The sequence below is a fragment of the Dermacentor variabilis genome, chromosome 7 (genome assembly GCF_050947875.1).
Source record: "Dermacentor variabilis isolate Ectoservices chromosome 7, ASM5094787v1, whole genome shotgun sequence".
NCBI classification, from domain to species: domain Eukaryota; kingdom Metazoa; phylum Arthropoda; class Arachnida; order Ixodida; family Ixodidae; genus Dermacentor; species Dermacentor variabilis.
In genome coordinates, this window is record NC_134574.1 from 1995684 (window position 1) to 2018089 (window position 22406).

A 22406-nucleotide genomic window follows, 5' to 3' on the forward strand; every position below is an offset into this window, starting at 1 on the left:
GCTTGTGCAGTTGGGCAAAAAAAAAAAAAAAAAAAAAAAACAAGCTTTATCTTTCTCAGGCTGGACATATCGGGTGGGCGGCACAGTGCGTAGTCCACGAAAAGCAATATTTTCTTCGCCTTAGCACCCATTTTGTTATCCAGCTGCTGCAAAAGATTGCTGAAGAGCGAAGGCATCATCCATGCCTTTTTGTTGAAGTTGTGGCGGCACGGCAGCGTCTTCAAGTTCTTAAAGCGCTGTGGCTTTGCAAGCTTTCCAAAAACGAGCATGGGCAGCCTCTCGGAACTGTCCTCGTTAGCACAGAGTAGTGCCGTCACACTCTTTACTATGCTTGCCACCATGACAACTGTCACCCTTAAACGCAAGGGTTTGCTCGGACTGCACATCGCAAAAAATACTGCTCTCATCGGCACTGAAAATGTCACAGGGCTTGTATGCAGCAATCATCTCCGGCAGCGACTCCATCCACTTGTTCACCATCGAAACGTCCACGGAAGTGCAGGAGCGGCTGAACAAAATGCTGTTTCGCCTTTTAAAGTGATCCAGCCATCCGTTCGATGCCTGAAAGTCGTCGATGCCCAGACGCAATGCCCCAAGGTCCGCCGTTTCTTTTAGAATGGCGCTGTCAACGTTGATCGCAGAGCTCCGTGCTTGATGCAGCCACTTGACGAGAGCTTTTTCTAACTTCTCATGCTGTCCTTCTTTTACCGCTTTTTGCTTACACGCGAACTTGTTGGCATTCTGCAATATCACCGCTTTGTTTGCCACGATCGTCTTAAGTGAAGATTCGGGTATGTTAAGGTCGCGGGCAATGCTGGCTTTCATGGCTTCATGCTGCTTTTCCGCTTCCTCGATAATATTCAGCTTATCGCCGAGCGACAGGACGGTCCGCCTTCGGGACATTGTGCGTCGCATTGCTCGACACAACTCAAAACCTCCGCTGAACGCTGGTCGCTAGGATTACGACAAAAAACACGTGTGATAAACCTAGGCCTCTCCGCGCTACCTCATTGGCGATTTGCTGCTTGGAAACTGGAAGAAGAGAAGTGCTCCCCCAACCCGACGAGAGGCGCCGCCGCTGAGAAGAGATGGAAAACGTGATTGTGGAGAAGACGCTATTCCAGCACAGCGGGCGTCGCAGGTGGCTGCTGGTGGAGGGGAGAGAAAGGAACGATGAGACAAGGCAGGGAAGAAAACTGCGCTGGAGCGAACCAGTCGAGCGGTGTCAAGTGCTCCGCATGCAGAAAGACGGAGCGAGGAAAGAGACCCGCGGTACTTTTCTTTCATCCTCCATTCCGTCCCGCGCTTCCCGAGGGTCATTGTATAACGTGGGTCAGCTGTAAAATTGTGTCGGGTAACCGGGGTTTTTAATGCATTGCTTCTATGGGGACTTCGCCGGGACTGTGCTAATCCGTCGTAAAACCCGGGTCGTCTCAAAACCAGGGGACGTATAACCAGGGTTTCACTGTTTGTCCTCAATGTAACGAAGATAGGTGTGGGGTTTTAGAGGGTAAAATTTCAATAGGTCTGCTTCAAGCTGCCCCATGAAAATGTTCGCATATGTGGGAGTGAATGGTGTTCCCATGCTAGTGCCGAAAGTTTGCACATAGTGAGCAGAATCGAATTCGATATATTCGAATTCGATTCTGCTCACTACCTGCGAACGTTGCATGAAAATGTTCGCATACGTGGGAGTGAATGGTGTTTCCATGCTAGTGCCGAAAGTTTGCAAGTATTGAGTAGAATCGAATTTGAAATATTCAAATTCTATTCTACTGACTACCTTTCACCCAAGTATAAAACTTACTGCTCACCACTCTCCTAGTCAGATCAACTTCCTGGCCCCGACGGTCCACATAGAAAACGGAAAACTGAGAATGACACTTTACCGAAAGCCTACAGAAAGAAACGCTAGCAGAAAGAAACTATCCACAAGTTGCTCTCGATAGAGCTTATGATGTCGCGTCAAGATTGGAGAGACAGTCGGAATTAACGAAGAAACAGCCTACACCAGAATCTGACAGATCGCCGGCCTTCATAACAAAATATTCTAATGCTCCTCCAAACATAAACAGCATCCTAAGAAAATACCACCCAATATTATCAAGTAACGAGCATCTGCGAAAGGTATTCCCGGATGTACCTAGGGTTACCTATCGCTGCAACAGGAACTTTAAAGACATGTTAGTGCACGGACAAGTCAGCCAACAGCATTCCCCCATAATAAAAGCATGTTGCCACCCTAAGTGCAAAACCTGCAGGCACCTTCAAAGTGACATTAAAATTAAAAGCACCATAACTGGTTATGCACACGAAGTCAAATCTAGCTTCACTTGTACAAGTTTGGATGCGATTTATATGCTTGAATGTTCCTTCTGTAAGAAACAATATAGCGGTGAAACTGGACAATCAATGAACGTCAGATTAAATTAAACGGACATTGCGTGGGCACAACTAAAAAGCTTCCCAAAGCCGTCGCCGAGCATTTCAACCAACCAGGTCATAACATTTGTGAACTTAAACTCTACATCTTACAGCCAAATTTCCGTTCTGAATGAGAAAGAAAATACAGAGAATCATACTTTATCCATAAGTTTAAGACATTGCAACCAATAGGCACAAATGTTTCAAAGGGAGCTTTAGAATCTATTCGCTATGCTAGATGCTAGATTTCAACCTATAGGCAACAACACTTAGCTTGGTTTCTTAGCGTTTCTTTTTTTTTAATTTTTACTTGCTTATTTATACCATTTTGGTATTTTCTTGTTTTTTTCCCCCGAGCACCAGTTTCTGCTGCTCCTTCTATTATCTCTTTCAGAGACACGATAGCCCATTACCACCGGCGAAACAGGTAGTAGAGGGCTGCTGTGCACGGCATTGACACGTGGGCTGACACACAGGCGTTGAAACGTGATTGACGCACGGTTGTTTCCCTGGCCTTGTGCACAGCACTCCTTTATTCTCAATTCGACACCCTCCCCGCTAACACACTTTCACTCGTTTCCACACCCACCCACCTTACGCCCTCTCCTCTTTAGAAGAACCCCACCTATATTTACTGTGGCAAGGAAAGCATATTATCGCCTTGAAGAAGACAAGTCCACTTGTCAAAATGTTGGCTCCTGCTTTCACTTTGTTCTCGTTTTGCTCAACCACAATCCAGTTAGTTGCCAGCAGAAGACTTAGGGAAGGGCCCAAGCAAATCTATGCCGATCTGTTGAAATGGCTGTGTTAGCAGTGTAACAGGCTTCAAGAAACTGGCTGGGCACTGACGTGAAGCCTCTCGGCGCTGGCAGTGATGGCACATTTTCACGTAACGCTTCACTTCCTGAGCAAGCTTAGGCCAGTAGTAACATTGGTGAATTCTGGCCAAAGTACGCACAAATCCTAAATGGCCTGAAGAGAGCTTATTGTGGCAGGCAAACAAAATATTGGCACACAGAGTGGACGGAACAACAAGGAGATGTCCAGTCGCTGATGGGTAGTTCTTTTTGTATAACACATTGCTGCGGAGACAGGACGAGGATAGCTGAACGCGTGAATGTCCGTGAAATATGCAAACTGTGGCTTTCAAGGTAGTCAACAAGTTGCCTAAGTTCTAAATCGTCCCGCTGTTATTGGGCCAAGTTGGGCATACTGAGAGCTCAGAGAAAATGACTCTCATCATCGGTATCACCTGACACCATTGCAAGTGGAGCATGCGAAAGACAGCATCAGTGTGCTTCTGGCCAGATTTCTAAATGATTGTTGCGTCAAATCCTTGCACACAAAGGCTTAACCTGGTGATACGCTCAGAAGGGTCTTTAAGGTCTGCTAGCCAACAAAGGGCATGATGGTCGGTAACCACTCTGAACGGATGGCCGTATAAATATGGCCAAAACTTAGCTATTGCCCAGAAGACAGCTAAGCATTCCTTTTCAGTAATGGAGTAGTTAGTTTCTGCAGATGTCAAGGTGCGGCTAGCATAAGCAACAGCATGTTCAACACCATCTTGCCACTGCACGAGGACTTGACCAAGGCCGATGTTGGTAGCATCAGTCTGCAGTTCAGTGTCGGCACCTTCATCAAAGTGTCCAAGGGCGGTGCCTGGAGGTGCCGCTACAACTCGGAGAAGGCAGTGCCTTTCTCTGCTTCGAACCCCAAACAACCGGGATATCTTGTTTTGTTAAATGAATGAGAGGTTCTGTGATCTTGAAAAAATTCTCCAGAAAGCGCTTGTAGTATGAGCAGAGGCCCAAGAAACAGTGCACGTCACGTTTGTTGGCTGGTGGTGGAAACGCGGCAACAGCCATACTGTTTTCTGGGTCTGTCCGAACCTCTTTGATACTAACATAACTGAGGAACTTCAGTTCCTGATAACCGGAATGGCATTTTTCAGGTTTTAACAACAGGCCTGCAGATCGAATTGCAAGGAACATGGACTGAAGTCGCTGCAAGTGTTGTCCAAATGTCCAAGAAAAAACAATGATGTCTTCTAGATAGACTAGACATGATTCCAACTTAAGACCTGATAGCATGGTGTACATCATCGTTTGGAAGGTTGCAGAAGCTGAGCATAATGCAAAGGGCAGCACCTTAAATTCGTCCAGGCTGTCATGCGTTACGAAAGCAGTCTTTTCGCGATCACTTTCATCAACTTCTATCTGCAAGAATCCGCTGCACAAATCCTTTGAGAAGTATCAGGCATGCCGAAGGCTGTCTAGAGAGCCATCTATGTGGGGAAGAAGGTGGATAGCTTTTTTCGTCACCCTGTTCAGTTTGCGGCAATTCACGCAAAACCGAAGTGTGCCGTCCTTTTTCTTCACAAGTACAACGGGGGACACCCATGGGCTGGTTGATGGTTGAATTACGTCATCGTCTAGAATTGGCTTCACTTGACAATGAATCGCCTCTTGCTCCTTTTGTGACATGTGGTAGGCGTGCTGACGCAGGGGACGTGCGGTCGGTTTCGTTATAATACTGTGCTTTGCAATGGCAGTCTATGTTACTTTTGACATGGATGTGAAACAATCACTAAACATGCATAAAATATTTCGTATTTGCTCTTTCTGTGTGGCTGAGAGCTCAGGATTTACATCGACTGTATATCATAGCCATGGTGTCACTCCTGACGGTTGAAGAAAGCTCAGCAAGCATAGAGCTTATTGCACCTCCAATATCTTCAAAGTAAGCAATGGCTGTTTGCTTTGCCAGGTGTTGGTATACTTGCCGCTGTAGTTCGTCACTAAAAGCTTAGTTAATCTGAGGTTCAGCTGAATAACACCACGGGTGACACGGACTTGCCAAGCCAAGAGCACTGACAAATTTCCTTCAGCGATGCCGCTACTATTATGATCGCAGTCGTTTTCAACAATTATGAACATACAAATTTGCGCCAGGAATGTCACAGTGTCATCAAGACACAGTGCTGTCTTGCGCATGTTACTATATTGCAGTACCGGGGCGTAGTTGTCGGAAAACGTTATAATCAGCTCCCGAAGACCCATAACAGCACAGTGCTCGCGAAGAAAACGCATCCCATGGATGACTCTCCGCGAGCACTCACGCAACACAATAAACCAAGCAACGTACATTGACTGACGGATTTGGAGCCTAGTGGTGCATCTCCCAATCAGCATCAAGAGATGACCGCCTGCTGTCCGGAGGCTTGGTCCATGCTATGGCGTCGTGAGTTTTCTCAGCTCAGCAGCTAGCTCGGCACTTATAATAGAATTATCGGTGCCAGTGTCCACGAGGGCAGTTACTGGGTAGTCGTCAACTTGAATGGGGATGTCTGCAGCAACACTTTTGTAGTTAACAGTATGTGGCTGTGAAAAGGAATTGTTGGCGGTCGGCTGGCATATCGGGGGACAGGGATGTTCTATAGATCCGTCAACAGCAGCCCTACACCCCCAGAGGTTGCTGCTCCTAGTTTCCCTGGAATAGGCTTGGGGACCTGATGGATATGCCCCCAACACTATGAGCGAATGGCAAGTTTTGGCCAGGTGACGTAGAACATTGCAGAGATGGAGACCGGGACTGGCGCCGCGGAATAGTCGGGACTGGTGGCTCGTCAAGTACTCATAAATAGCTCGGAGACACATACCATTACAGAGTTGATGTGCGCCTGGGCAAATTCCAGGAAGGCCTACTGGGCGGTATGTGCACTCTCGGTGTAGGTGACTTGCTTCACCACAATGGCAGCTGAGTGGCCAATTGTCTGGAGTGCACCACACACTGGATTTAAGCACATTTAGACTTGGGCTTGTGGAAGGCAGAGGGCTCGAAAAGTACTGAGGGCTTGAGAAGTACTGTGTCATCTGTTGCGTGGGTGGATGGGATGGACAGCCGACTGCCGGCACAGGAGGTCTTAACGCTGCGGCATATGTCAGGAGAGGGGCTGCGGCTGGCGGCACAACCAGTGGTTGTATCAAGTGCCTGACCTCTTCGCGAACCACATCACTTAAAGCCGTCACATGGGACTGAAGAAACATTGCATGAACATGATGCAGCTCCTTGTGTACAATACTGTGCACGAGCTACATGAGGGTCGTCAAATCAGGAATGGCCATTGTTAAGAACGGCCAGCTGCAGTGCAAGTTTGCCACCCAGTTGCGACTGTGGAAGCAACATCTCGGTAGCATCGCCGCCAACCTCTAGCCACAGCGTGACTAAATCGACTTTGTGTCGGTGAACAAGACGCGCATCCCCCACTCTCCGTCGCTTCAGCTAGGATGCGTTCAATGAAGCAGGCTTTGTGCTGAAACCGCCACCAACCTCTAGCCTCATCGCCGTTGTGACGGAATGAGTTCGGCGGGCCAACTATTGTTCCCAAACTCCCCAACGCGGACCTGATCTGCTACGGGTGCGCGAGTTGCCACGGGAACGCCGTTTTGCGCTGCTTCCCACGCACCGGCCAAGACGCAAGACAATGCGCTACCCGGAACGACTCCGAGTTCTACGGGGCCCCTTTGACGTCGGCTCCGGACCTTCGCACCTGTGTGTATGCGTGTGTGCGTGTGTAAACCGTGCCGCAGAGAGGCAGCTAGTTTGCGATGACTAAACGAACGTTCGCGTCACCTTGTGTGAGGAGAGGACCGAGTGTTTAAAAACCGCTGTTGTGCGGCTGCTCAGGACATTCTCAAGCAGTCAAGTTAGACTGATGTACTTTCTCAAACAGTCATGTTAGACATATAAATACTGTAAATAAACCCATATTCCTCGTTCGCGATGAGAAGCAGTCCTTCCCTTCATCAAAATCCTCAGCGTGGATAAGTTGGACGACGGCATGGGCCAGCTACCTTCTAATTCATGCCCGACTCCAATCTTGACAACGGATCACGAGCGATGGGATTGAGCCCTCGAATCTAACACCATGGACGACGAGTGAGACAAAGTTGCTTGGGCATCATACCGCGATGACTGCCGCCGTAGCATACGCTCCATTGTTGTTGCGTTGTTGAGAAATTCAGCTATGGTACCTGGTGGGTTGCAGAATAGAACTGCGAATAACTGCTCTTTCACACCCCACCTCAATAAGCGTACTTTCTCTTCTCCTGTCATTCCGGGATCAGTGCGCTGGAACAGCCGTGACATCTCCTCAATAAACATGACGAGACTCTCATTATGTCCGAGTCCTGGAATTGAGAGGGAATCTCCTTGCTCCTTCCAGTCTGGACTTCTGTAGGTTTTGTGCAGCTGGTCACAAAATTCTTGCCAGGTCGCCAAACTAGCTCCGTGGTTTTCAAACCAGATGCGAGCGGAATCCTCAAGAGCGAAGTAAACGTTCCAGAGTTTCTGGTGGTCATCCCATTCATTGACAATGGCAACTCGATTGTAGCGGTCCAGGCAGTCCTCAACATCCTCGAATGCATCACCTTGAAACGACCTTGGGGTTCGCGGCGTGTTGAGAATCTACAGAGCAGGCAGAGTCGTCGTCTCTCCAGTCTGCCTACTCGAACTCGTTGTCATGGTTGTACACATTACTGAGAGGGAGTGCAGTTCTGGTTATGTGAAGCTTATTAGTCGTTTCTGCGTCCCACAAGCGTTGCCAGTGGCTTTGCAGTTTGTTTCGGAGGAAAGGCTTCATGTCTGTGGCAGGGACTGCAGCAGAATGAATAGCCTGCGATGCCATTGATTTGGCCATCTCATCAGCAAGCACATTTCCCTGAATTCCTCTATGGCCAGGAACCCAGCATATTATCATCACATACTACATGTCTATGTGATGAGTAGATGTTACATAAGTGTGTGTAGAGTTCATTGAAGACAGGATTTGTCTGCTTTTGTAAAGAAATGAGTACTTTTACAAAACTTAACGAGTCTGTGAATATGACTGCTCTGTCAAGTTTCAGTGTCTTTATATGTTTTACTGCAGACAGTACTGCAAAGGCTTCTGCAGTGAAGATACTTGTTAGGGGTTCAACACATCAGATTCAGAAACAGCGGGACCAACAGGAGCGTAGGATACGCCAGCATGGGATTTGGACGCGCCTGTAAAATTCTTAGGAGTACTTCGATTGAAGCTCACGTAAATGCATAGCAATTGCAAGCTCAGGAGTGTGCTTCGAGACCTCTACAAAGGATATGTCACATTCTATCACCTGCCACTCCCAGAGCGGTAATAGATTAGCTGGAGCCATTAGGCAATGTTTGAGTATCGGGACATCCATTTCTTCACTAAGTTCTCTTACACGCAGTGACAAAGGAAATCTTATAGAGGGTCTGTTACGGAAAAGTGTTTCACACGTCAAGTCGTTTATTGTCATGAAACACGGATGTTCCTTATTAGAGCGCACTTTAAGAAAGTAGGTGAAGCTAATATATGTTCTCTGAAAATGGAGTGACAACTCATCTGACTCGACGTATAGGCTTTCGACAGGGCTTGTTCTAAAGGTGCCAGTGGCCAGGCGGATACCAAGGTGGTGGACAGGGTCTAACATTTTTAGTGCGCTCGGGGCGGCAGATTGATAAACCACGGCACCATAGTCCAGTCGTGATCAAACTAGGCTCCTGTAAAGATTAAATAAACACTTTCTGTCGCTATCCCATGTTGTGTGGGATAGGATTTTAAGTAAGTTCATTGTTTTAAGACATTTTGCTTTTAAGATATTTTATGTGTGGGATGAATGTAAGCCTGGAGTCAAGTATAACACCTAGGATTTTGTGTTCCTTGTTTACGGGTATTCATTGCCCATATATTTCAACAGTGGGATCTGCAGCAAGCCCTTTTTTCCTGGTGAAAAGAACGCAAGAACTTTTGTTGGGGTTCACTTTGAACCCGTTTTCGTCTGCCCACTTGGAGACTTTGTTCAAGCACTCTTGTACCTGTCTCTCATAGACTGTTTGGCTGCAGGATTTGAAACCTACCTGTATGTTGTCTACGTAGACGGAATAAAAAATAGATGGAGGCAATGTTCTACGAAGTGTGTTCATTTTAACTACAAAGAACGTGCAGCTCAGTAGGCCTCCCTGGGTTACCCCAGTTTCCTGTATGAATGCACACGACAACGCATTACCGATTTTCACCCGGAATGTACAGCTGTGCAGGCAGCTTTTTATAATGTTTAACATAGTGCCGTGGATGCCCAGCGTCGATAGATCACGCAGGATACCGTAGTGCCAAGTTGTATCGTATGCCTTTTCCATGTCGAGAAACACGGATAAGAAGGACTGTTTATGCACGAAGGCGTCACGAATGTTTGCTTCCATGCACACTAGATAGTCAGTTGTAGTCCTAGTTGTCGCCAGCTGCGGCGAAGGTCATCGTCGAAGGTGTTGCGATCGAAGTTGGGAGCTTCCTGTTGGTCACAGTGCATGGAACAGTTTACCCGCAGCTGCACCAGTCACATATATATGACAAAAACTATTGAGTTTAATCTAATGAAAGCAGACAGTTGCCACACAGCACCTTCACTGAGAGTATGTCCTCGTCGTTGTCGACCTCAGCTTCTGCAGAAGTGGCAAACCCACTGCACAGCCAACTGTTATGCTCGTGGCAGCACTTGAGATGCAAACTGAACTCACTAGACATACAAAAAACAAAGTTCCTTTTCTGTCAACATCAGGATTGCTACATTGACACATTTTCCTATTTCATCATATATCGACTTCTCGATAATAAGCCTCGCCCACTGATTACGATTCAGAGCTATAATGGTGCAGCTATCAAGCATTGCAGTGCATGGCGAGATGTCTGTTGTCTCCGTTGTTTACATTATTGCAATGTTCCCTTAACTGGTCATCACTTCTGTATACGCAGAACTATGTTTTATGTCAAGATGGGCTGAAACCATATTGCCCGATGCTGTCACTCTCTAGTAAGCATATAAAAATTTTTTTAAAAGAACGACTTAATCCAATTTAAATACTAAGGAGTAGTGTTTATGTTATGCAAAAAGAGAATAGAAGGGAGGGGTTACTAAAATACACAGCTAATAAAATGTCTTAAAAACATGCAAATCGAGTCAGGCATTCTCAAATACAAATAAAAAGGAAATACATAGAGAAGCAAATACTTTCGAATATGAGCTATTTCTATAAACTGATAGCAAGCTCAGTAGTACGAGGCCCGAACTTTGTCACAATTGGGATTCTCTCTCAACAGCTCGTAAGTCAACCTCAACTGTTCTGACATACTCTCAGCCCGCGCACGACACCTCAATTTTCTGTTTCACTGTTTTAAAGAGTTTATATTGGTTTGTATGAAGGACACCTGCATCTTGGCATGAGCAAACACTTTGCTTTTTGAGCTCAAGCTCCTTCAAAACGATGGCAGCATGCTCTTTTTCCCGTTTATTCCTCAATGTGTAAAGTCCTTTCTGTTCTTGTCTTCCTTCCGCCACTCCTTAGCCCCACGGACCATTTGAAGCATCTTCTTGGTCAGTTGCACAGTTCACGTTCAACTTTTCGAACTCCCTAGGGGCCTCAAAAACATTCAAAAAATCGGCCAGTTGGAAAAAATAAATGCATGTCATTTACTGCCCTTAAGGGCTCAAACCGCCACAGGCACATTTGAAAACTCTCTGAAAGCCTGTCGGTACATGTATTAGGCATATCGATGCTCGCACTGTGACAGGAAATACCGGGTGCATGCGTGTATAATTAAGGAATACATACTGTGTCCCGTGGCAATGGACCCTTTCCACGCTTGTTATGCTTCACTGCAATACTTTTGCCTATGCTTCACCAAGTAACATTTCTGTACGGAGGCGAAGCTGACTTTTGGGAACCGGCATTATGCAACGCACCATGCTTTCCAAGCTTCCAAGCCAATCGCAAGGACCACAACGGCGGAGTCAGTGCCATTGCTGACAGTGGCGAATTCTTTCATTAAAAACACAACACCAAACGGCAAGAAGCTTGATAACGAACATCGAAGCAGCTAGGCCTAGCGTTGCCGCAGTGGTGCCTACGGCTGCCAGTGGATCTGCGTGCGAGAGCACTGGTTCGAGGCGGTGAGGTAATCAAAATGGCAGCGGTGGTGGCTTTGATTAATGTCGTTTCACACCTGCGGTCACAGCAAAACGTCCAGAAAATCGGACAGCAAGGAGTTCTCGCATCCCAAATTTCAGACATTCTGATACATTGACTCTATGGGGTATGTGGTGGTGCCGCAAAGCCATCCAAATTATCGGGAATCCGGAAAGTTGGTTGTTGACAGTACACTGGAAACTCCTCCAGCCGACGACAGGACGTGAAAGATGATTCATTACGATTCCTGCCTGTTACTCAAGCCAGCATTACCGCGCCTTTCGACCCTTTCAATAATATGACAGCTAATTTGCCCTGAGAGATGTACAAATTCCCCGAGTTTCCCCGAGTTTTCCAGACTACTCAAAATCCCTGAGAATTCCTGGTTTTCCTGGTTGGTAGACACCCTGTTACTTTAAGAAGTGAACATTATGAAGATGGCAAAAGTGCACCTTGAGCGTCCATATAATTGCTATCGTAATAAAAGTAGGAGACGCGGTACGATTCAGCTTCCGGCACGGCGTGAGACACAATCGCACCCGCCGAATGCCATATCAGACGCCGAATCATACCGCACGTCTCCTACTTATGGCAGCAAGTTTAGGATGCAATCATTAGGCCAGAAAAAGAAAAAAAAAACCTTTTGATTGGAAAAGTGGGGGCTGCATTCATTATGCAAGTGCGTTGATTATTCGAGTAAATACAGTATGCATTCCCGAAATTTGGAAATGCGCTGGTGTTCCAGTAATTTTGAGCTTCAATGCATCAAAGACTTATCATTAAAATAAGTGGAACAACACAACATGTTTACCTCAAGTTTGAGAGCGTTTATTGCATAACTGGTGCTAGTTTCGAAATTTGTTTTAAGTGGATGTGCCTTGTGAAACCACTGGCCTCAATTTGTGTATTGCAAATGTGGGCTAAAGTAATTAGTTATAAAGTTGATTGGTTGAACTTTTTTAATTGGCCAATTATGCGTCTGGATTTCCAGTCTAAGTAATGTCTACCTCTTGAAGTAATCCTGCTGAATGAGTAGATTTGTGCTATATGCCACAAGAGATTATTAAAAATTCTGTTAATGCTACTAAAAGAAAACATTCAGTACAGTAATGCAAGAAGTGTGTGTGCAGTTATAGGTATGCAAACTGGGCAAGGTACAGATATGCCCTACCCCCTCAGTTGGTGCAGTGTCAGCAGGCGCAGGAAGTGGAGTGCCACGCAGTGTTGCCTTCCGCACAATTTCGTGTGGCGGCTTATGGATGGGCAAACGAACAAAGGTGAAGTGGTCAACTGTCAGGGGTATCCCACGATTGCTCGCCACTGCAAGTACAAGAAAAAAACATCACTTCCCCGCAACCAAATGCACAGTATTCGTGCAATGCTAGCAATTATCACATCAGCATGCATAATTGCATATGAGCAAATACACTACTTCATCCAGGTTAAACATTCAGTAGTGGCAGCACAACAGGACCAAAGTATTTGAGCCCGTGAAGAGCAAGCGATTACCTCAACCAGTTGCACTGCTGTGCTTATCATTCTATCTTGATATGATTTCATTGCCTTTTCCTATAAATATCAGCAGGTGCCTCAAATAAATTGCACCAGAAGGAACAGCACTTGAGCTCTCTGTTTATTTGTATTCTTTTGGTTCCACATGCATTGCACTGTCCATTTTACTCGCTAGAATAGCAGCTTGGGCTTGTTGGTTTTCCATCCTGGTGGTAACAGCGCAAAACGTAGACGAGACACGTAGACGAGATCATGTCTCGTCTATGTTTTGCGCTGTTAACACCAGGACTGTCCACTTTAAATCACAAATACCTCAATTGCTTGTTCTCTTTTCGCATGTGGGGGGGGGGGGGGGGGGGCATTCTGCTATTTTCATGCAACAATGATGTTGAAAATCAACAATACAGAACATCAATGGTGACCTGGCAGTGTTAGATGTTTTGTAGGTAGAACAGAACATTATCATTTAAAAATATTCACAGAGACAAGTTAGTTGCCTGCAAATACATGTACAGGGTGTCTACCAAGTTGACAGTTCCAAATTCCCTGAGTTTTCCAGGTTTTCCCTGAATGACTGGGCAAAATTCCCTGGGGAACCCAGAAATTTGTTTTATACAAAGATAGGCTGACATCAAGTCGCCCAATGCTGTCACTCTCTAGCAAGCATGTTAACAAAAACGACTTAATCCAGTTTGAATAGTAAAGAGCAGAATTTATTTTGCTCCAAAGAAAACAGAAGGCAGGTGTTAGCAAAATGCACAGCAAACAAAATATTTTCGAAAGAAATGGTAACGCCCGTTGCAGATTGAGTCGAGCATTCTCAAATACAAACAATGCATACAAATATGCATACAAAAGCAAATATTTTCCAATATGCACCATTTCTGTCAACTTATAGCAAGCTCATTGGTATGAGGCCCGAACTTGCTAACAAGTGATATTCTCTCTCAGCAGCCGGAAAGTCAACCTCAACTGTCCTGACATCCTCTCAGCCCGCGCACAACGCCTGAGTGTTGCGTTTCACTGCTTCTAAGTGTTTATTTGGTTTGGATGATGGTCACCTGCATGTTGGCGTCAGCCATCACTTTGTTTTTTGAGCTCCAGCTCCTTGAAAGAAGCAACAGCATGCTTCCTTTCGCGTTCATTCCTCAATGCGTAGGTCCTTTATGTTCTCATTCTCCTTCTGCTATGAGTTCATCTGACGGACCATTTTTCTTTAAAGTTAAATTATGGGGTTTAACGTGCCAAAACCACTTCCTGATTATGAGGCACGCTGTAGTGGAGGACTCCGGAAATTTTGACCACCTAGGGTTTTTTAACATGCACCTAAACCTAAGTACATGGGTGTTTCCCCATTTTGCCCCCATCGAAATGCCGTCACAGCGGCCGGGATTCGATCTCGTGATCTCGTGCTCAGCAGCCCAACACCATAGCCACTGAGCAACCGCAGCGGGTCACGGACCATTTGAAGCATCGTCTTGGTCAGCTGTACAGTCAACGTCCGATTTTTTCGAACTCCCTACGGACCACGAAAACGTCCTAAAAAATCGGGCAGTACGAAAAAAAAAAGAATGCATGTCTCTTATTGCCCTTATGGGTTGAAATCGCCACATGCACATCCGAAAAAGCTCTGAAGGCCTGCCAGTACACTCATTAGGCATATCGGTGCTCCTACTGTGACAGGAGACAACAGGTGCATGCGTGTATAATTTGGAATACATAATTTGTTCAAGAGAACAGAGCGGTGGGCTAGTTAGTACTATATTGTTGTGGGAAGAAAGCAGGCCCACGAGTTAAAATAACGTATTTTACAAATGGTGGATATGGCGTCCAGGCAACTGCCAGGCTTTGTCTTGCTCTAGTCCAATTCGGCTTCTTCCTTCACTTCACCATATCACCCTCCCGGCGGGGTAGCGCAGTCCTGGTGCAAGTTGTACAGCCTCACTTAATGGGGGGGACATAGGGCTTGAGCCTGGTAACGTCAACAACATCGTTGGTTACGTTGGGAGGCACTGAAGGCTGACCGACTGGGGCAATCTCGTATGTCAAGTCGGACAGTTGGCGTAAGATCTAGTACGGACCAGAATAACGGGAAAGTAGTTTTTCCGACAAGCCGACGTGACGTGAAGGCGTCCAGAGAAGGACAAGGGAAGCAGGTGAAAAATGGTGGTCTCGGTGCCGAAGGTCGTAGCGTCGCTTTTGAGAAGTTTGCGAGACCTTGAGGCAATGACGGGCGACATCTCGGGCCTGGGCGGCTAAGTCAATAGCATCGCGAGCGTAACCAGTGCTGGATGATTGTACTGCGGAAGGTAGCAACGTGACAACATGACGGAAGGTAACAAGATGACAGGAGGTGATGAAGAGCTGTTGTTTGCTCGGAAGGAAGGTCAGGGGCGATAATCTTAGAAACATTGTCCGCAGGCGTCGAGTACACAGGAGTGGGTGACAAAGGTCCGTTCGTACTGAGGAAGGACTCAGATGTCAAAAACGAAATCTGAAATTCTTCCAAAGGAGTGATATGCGCTATGGCGAACCCGTGTGGCAGCACATGTGACGAAAATTCAAAACTGAGGATGGGCATGCAAGCGCACTTTTCGCGGATCTGGATTAAGAGGCTCGGCAGGGCAATATCGCGAAACAAAACAACATCAGTAAGCGGCGACACGACGTACTGGCCATCAGGTACGGGAGGACAGGGCGTCAGGACATTTGTAGCACCTGTGGAGACAGCCTTGCAAATTGAGCAGAACATAAGCGGTGTGAAGCACAAGTGGTTGCGTCGGCAGGAAGTGGCAGATCCAACTGTACAACACCTGCAGAGTAGTCAATTTGGGCAGAGTGTTTCAAAAGGAAGTCGAGGCCGAGAATTAGGTTTTGTGGACAGTGTTCAAGGACGATAAATAGAACAACGGTATAATGGCCCCCAATGGTCACACGTGCTGTGCACATCCCAAGGACAGGTGACATACTCCCATCAACGAGTCGCACAGTGCACGGTACGGCGGGTGTCAGAACCTTTTTGAGCCTTCGGCGGAGAGCAGTGCTCATAACTGAAAGCTGCGCTCCTGTATCAATGAGAGATCGAACAGGAACGCCATCAAGTTCAATGTCCAGTAGGTTTCCACATGTAGGCAAGGTCAACAGAGGATTTGTGGGCCGGGTCGGAGTTGCAGCTTCACCTCCTGGAGCTGCACCGCCTAGTTTCCCGAAGCGAAGCGGCCGGTTGCAGAAGGGGACAAAGAGCGGTGAACGAGAGGCGAACGGGACCTACGACCTTGCGGAGATGGGGAGCGGCTGGATCTTGGTGGAGCACTGTCGGCATTGATGTTCCTAGTCGGTGTATAGGGCAAGAAAGTATGATTGTCTGGTACTTGGTGGTAGTGACTCAAAGACGACCACCGAGGAGGCGACGACCAATGGTTGCGGCAATGACGGGCGATGTGTCCAATACCGGAACAATTAAAACAGATGGGTTTATCATCCGCTGTGCGCCATTCAGCTGGGTTGCGGCAGAGTGGCGGAAAGCTTTGCGTTTGGGAGCGAGCGGTCGGAGAAATTTGGTAGGTGTTTGTATGGCGGACCGAGCAGAGAGATGGAAAGCCCAAACTTGCTATTTCCTGCCAAACGACCGCTTGTATAAGGGAGATAGCGGGTACGCTTTCCTGACAGTCTGAACGAACTGGAGCCGGGGCCATGGTCTCAAGCTCACGGCGAACAATGCGCATTATTTCTTCCGGTCCTGTGGGCTGAACGAACTGCGGTGGGTCTTCACAAGAAGATGTCGCGGCGGTATTGGGCAATCGGTCGAAAGTTTGAGCGACGCGGAGGCCCTTCGCTTGTTCGAAGCGCCAGCACTCCTTTTAATTGCATCCACAGCAGTGGCACAATCCTTACATATCAGGAGATTGAAGGCATTGTCTGCAATACCTTTCAATATATGACCAATCTTGTCTGCCTCGATCATGTTGTCATCAGCCTTGCGACAGAGAGCCAGCACATCCTGTATGTACACGACATAGGATTCTGTGGACGTCTGAGCACGGCACGCAAGTTCTTTTTTTGCTGCCAGCTGACGACTGACAGGTCTGCCAAACAGGTCTCGCATTTTTTTCTTTGCAGACATCCCAGCTCGTTAGGTCAGCTTCATGTGTGTCATAACATTGCTTCGCAGTTCCCCTCAGATAAAATATCATGTTTGCTAGCATCATTGTAGGATCCCACCTGTTGTTGTCGCACACTCGCTCGTACATCGTAAGCCAGTCCTCGACGTCGGCGTTTTCCGTGCCACAAAATGTCCCCGGTTCCCGCGGATGAGCGAGGATGACCGCTGGCACGGGCTGCTGAGGCGTTTTTGCTTGTGTCGGTTGATTTGCCATTGTGGCGGCAGGTAGATGACATCCGCTGCGAAGTTCTGTGATTGTACCCCGCACCTTCCACCAAAATGTAGCTGGAAGAAAGCAGCCCCACGAGTGTAAAATAATGTATATTTACAAATGGTGGATATGGCGTTCAGGCAACTGCCAGGCTTTGTCTTCCTCTAGTTCAATTCAATTTCTTCCTTCACTTCACCGTAACGATATAACTAGTGCTGTGTCATCGTTTCCTTCTCTTGTCCTTGTGTTTTTTCTTCCGTGTTTTCCCACACTTGCTATGCTTCACCACAATAGATTTGCGTATGCTTCACCTCATGGTATGATTGTACTAAGGCAAAACTAACAGTCGGAAACCGGCTTTGTGCAACGCATTGTGCTTTCCGAACGTCGAAGCCATGGAATCGCAATGACCAAAGGTGGAGTCAGTGCCATTGCTCACAGCGGCAATTCTTTCAGTGAAAAACACGGCACCCAACGGCAAGAAACTTAATAGCAAACGCCTACTAAGTTGCGGCGGTGGTGATTGATTGACGATTGATGTTTGATGTTCAATGGCGCAAGGGCCACGTGTGGCCAAAGAGCAACGTGCTAAAGTTAATGAGTTCGCAGTGGACTGGTGGGTTCTGTGATCTTATTGTGCCGTGGCTGTAAAGGAGCCTAAAAGAGTTGATGCAAATTCCATAAAATGTACGAGTAATAAATTTATGGGAATGACTATTGATGTGTACTATGAACATTAGAATGCATTGAGAAAGAATGATGCAATATATAAAATACGTGAGATGCTAAAATTGTCTAGAGCACTTCTGCCTCACCAGAGCCCTTGAAAGCCAAGGACCTAGAGGCATGTGCTATAGAAAGAAAACTATAGCAGAGGTGTCCTCTGGAAAGAGGATGCACTACGGAATTAATGGGCTTGTCACGTGTAGCACAACATCTTTCAAGTAAGCGAGGACTGCTTTGGTCTTAAAAAGCGGTTCTACATCAAGAAACATGGCCGGATGCAGAGGGATGTGATGGCTGTATGCAAAAGGAAAATATTTCCTCCTGTCTCTTTCGGTTTCCCGGCACTCCAGGAAGACATGGAGGACGGAAAGCCTCTCGCCACATCTACCAAAGGTTGGAGGCTCGTTACCGGTCAGGAGAAAGTTATGAGTGCCGAATGTGTGTCCTATTCCTAGCCTAGTGAACAGGACGTCTGTTATTCGTGTTTTCGTTGTTGGGTGCCAGAAACCTAACTTAGGCTCAATTATGTGAAGCTTATTACTCGTTTCTGCGTCCCACAAGCGTTGCCAGTGGCTTTGCAGTTTGTTTCGGAGGAAAGGCTTCATGTCTGTGGCAGGGACTGCAGCAGAATGAATAGCCTGCGATGCCATTGATTTGGCCATCTCATCAGCAAGCACATTTCCCTCGATTCCTCTATGGCCAGGAACCCAGCATATTACTACATGTCTATGTGATGAGTAGATGTTACATAAGTGTGTGTAGAGTTCATTGAAGACAGGATTTGTATGCTTTTGTAAAGAAATGAGTGCTTTTACAAAACTTAACGAGTCTGTGAATATGACTGCTCTGTCAAGTTTCAGTGTCTTTATATGTTTTACTGCAGACAGTACTGCAAAGGCTTCTGCAGTGAAGATACTTGTTAGGGGGTTCAACACATCAGATTCAGAAACAGCGGGACCAACAGGAGCGTAGGATACGCCAGCATGGGATTTGGACGCGCCTGTAAAATTCTTAGGAGTACTTCGATTGAAGCTCACGGAAATGCATAGCAATTTCAAGCTCAGGAGTGTGCTTCGAGACCTCTACAAAGGATATGTCACATTCTATCACCTGCCACTCCCAGAGCGGTAATAGATTAGCTGGAGCCATTAGGCAATGTTTGAGTATCGGGACATCCATTTCTTAACTAAGTTCTCTTACACGCAGTGACAAAGGAAATCTTATAGAGGGTCTGTTACGGAAAAGTGTTTCACACGTCAAGTCGTTTATTGTCATGAAACACGGATGTTCCTTATTAGAGCGCCCTTTAAGAAAGTAGGTGAAGCTAATATATGTTCTCTGAAAATGGAGTGACAACTCATCTGACTCGACGTATAGGCTTTCGACAGGGCTTGTTCTAAAGGCGCCAGTGGCCAGGCGGATACCAAGGTGGTGGACAGGGTCTAACATTTTTAGTGCGCTCGGGGCGGCAGATTGATAAACCACGGCACCATAGTCCAGTCGTGATCAAACTAGGCTCCTGTAAAGATTAAATAAACACTTTCTGTCGCTACCCCATGTTGTGTGGGATAGGATTTTAAGTAAGTTCATTGTTTTAAGACATTTTGCTTTAAGATATTTTATGTGTGGGATGAATGTAAGCCTGGAGTCAAGTATAACACCTAGGATTTTGTGTTCCTTGTTTACGGGTATTCATTGCCCATATATTTCAACAGTGGGATCTGCAGTAAGCCCTTTTTTCCTGGTGAAAAGAACGCAAGAACTTTTGTTGGGGTTCACTTTGAACCCGTTTTTCATCTGCCCACTTGGAGACTTTGTTCAAGCACTGTTGTACCTGTCTCTCATAGACTGTTTGGCTGCAGGATTTGAAACCTACCTGTATGTTGTCTACGTAGACGGAATAAAAAATAGATGGAGGCAATGTTCTACGAAGTGTGTTCATTTTAACTACAAAGAACGTGCAGCTCAGTAGGCTTCCCTGGGTTACCCCAGTTTCCTGTATGAATGCACACGACAACGCATTACCGATTTTCACCCGGAATGTACAGTTGTGCAGGCAGCTTTCTATAATGTTTAACATAGTGCCGCGGATGCCCAGCGTCAATAGATCACGCAGGATACCGTAGCGCCAAGCTGTATCGTACGCCTTTTGCATGTCGAGAAACACGGATAAGAAGGACTGTTTATGCACGAAGGCGTCACGAATGTTTGCTTCCATGCACACTAGATAGTCAGCTGTAGATCATCCTACTCTAAAACCACACTGATATGGATGAGGAAATCTATTTAATTCAAGGAAGTGTAAAAGTAGACGGTTTATCATTTTTTCAAAAAGTTTGCATATACAACTTGTGAGGGCAATTGGGCGGTTACTTGTTACTAATGTGGGGTCTTTGCCTTGTTTGAGAATCGGAACGACCAGGGCTTCTTTCCATGCGGTAGGGAGGTATCCCGCAGCCCATACTGCGTTAAGAAGGGCTAGCAGAGTAATTTGAGTATCACTGCGGAGGTGTTTAATCATGTCGTACGTGATCCTGTCCAGTCCAGGTGCGGAGCTCTGACATGAAGTCAGGGAGGCTCTCAACTCGGCGATGTTAAAAGGCGCATTGAAGAGTTCGTTCTGTCTGCATTTGCGGTCGATAGCCTTGCGTTCTGCCACTTATTTGTGCTTTAGAAACGCCTTGGAGTAATGGTTAGAACTGAAAACGTATTGGAAGTGTTCGCCAAAGGAGTCAGCTTGGTCTTCCAAGCGGCTTGCTTTACCGTTTACTAGGGGCAACGGATGAAGTTCTTGCCCCTTAAGCCTTTTCAGCACATCACATACTTTAGATTCTTGAGTATATGAATTTATACCAGAGAGAAAGCTCTGCCAGCTTGCGCTCTTTGCCAGTCATTGCGTCCTTCTTCCCTGTGATTTAACCTGTTTAAAATCTATAAGATTTTCCGCTGTAGGACTTTCACATAGTTTGCTCCAAGCTTTATTTTGTCTCTTCCGCGCCTCTCTACAATCGTCATTCCACCAGGGGACCCGTCTTTTGGATGAAGTGCCCTTTGTTTGAGAAATGAACTTTTCAGCGGCGTCCATGATAAAAGCGGTGAAGTATGAAACAGCATGGTCGATAGTAAAATTATCTATAAAATCCCTGATATGTGGGCGGATTCCCTAAAACGTTCCCAGTCAGCTGAGGCCAGTCTCCAGCGAGGGAAGTGGGGATGCAAGTCACGTTTGTTTACGAAGTTCAGCGTTACTGGGAAGTGATCACTTCCGAATGGGTCTTTAATTACATGCCATTCTAAATCAGGAAAAATGGAAGCGGATCCGATCGCCAGGTCTATTCATGAGTACGAGTTATGGTGCAGATTATAATACATTGGTTCTTTCTTATTAAAGAGACACGCACCGGTGGTTAAAAGGAAATTTTCAATAAGTCGACTTCTCGCATCGCATCGCGAGTCTCCCCACATTGTGTTATGAGCGTTAAAATCTCCCACGAATATATAAGGCTCGGGAAACTGGTCAATGAGGTTATAAAAGTCTGTTTTTTCGAGATGCTGATTCGGCAGTATATAAATGGAACAAACAATTACTACTTTATTAAAAAGAATGGCCTGAACTGACACTGCCTCAAGGGGTGTGTTAAGGGCGATGGGTCGGCAAGCTACCGCCTTGTCTCCTATTATTGCTACACCGCCGGAGGCATTAGCCTCCGCACGGTTTTTGCGGAAGATGGTGTAGTTTTGAAGAAAATTTGTATTGGTAGGTTTGAGGTGTGTCTCTTGAACACACAGCAGCTTAGGATTGTATTTGTGTATTATTTCTCTAATGTCGTCGAGGTTATGTAGAAGTCCTCGTACATTCCCTTGTAGTATTTGTGTTTACATTTTGATAAATGTGTTTGGTGCTCTGTGTTTAAGAAACAGATTAGTTCACGGGCCTTTTGCAGGTGCCGTGACGGGAGTTTTGTCTCTTTTGGAGCGATCGAGAGTGCCTCGCCACTCCTCAGGCGCTGGTGGCACCGTCTGGCTGGTGGTTGTGTCCATCGCCTCTGGCGAGGCGCTGAACACGCGCTCTTCCCAGTGCTTTGTTTGGCATGAAGGCCTCGGCACATTGGACGAGGCCTTTAAGGGCACCTGCACGGAGGTAGATGGCCCCTTCTGCTGGGTTGGCGTAGCAGCGCTAGCTGCAGCCGCCGGGGGGGGGGAGGGGGGATGGCGTCACTGCCACCTCACTGGGTGTGGGTCGGACAGCCGCCAGACTTCGGCAAATGTGTTTTTGGGCAGGTAGGATACCCGCCTGCGTGCCTCCTTGAATTTTATGTTTTCCTTTACTTTGATCGTGACAAT

At 46.7% G+C, this 22406-nt stretch overlaps 1 protein-coding gene across 7 annotated transcripts in view; it reads right to left on the bottom strand.

The window, feature by feature from the left end:
- LOC142587282 (uncharacterized) overlaps positions 1-22406 on the bottom strand; it is a 378424-nt gene that overhangs the window by 237402 nt on the left and 118616 nt on the right. For all 7 annotated transcript variants that reach the window (XM_075698155.1, XM_075698154.1, XM_075698153.1 and 4 more), the window contains exon 6: positions 12623-12771. In XM_075698155.1, coding sequence (XP_075554270.1) covers positions 12623-12771 — 149 coding nt within the window. The remainder of the gene's footprint in view (positions 1-12622; positions 12772-22406) is intronic.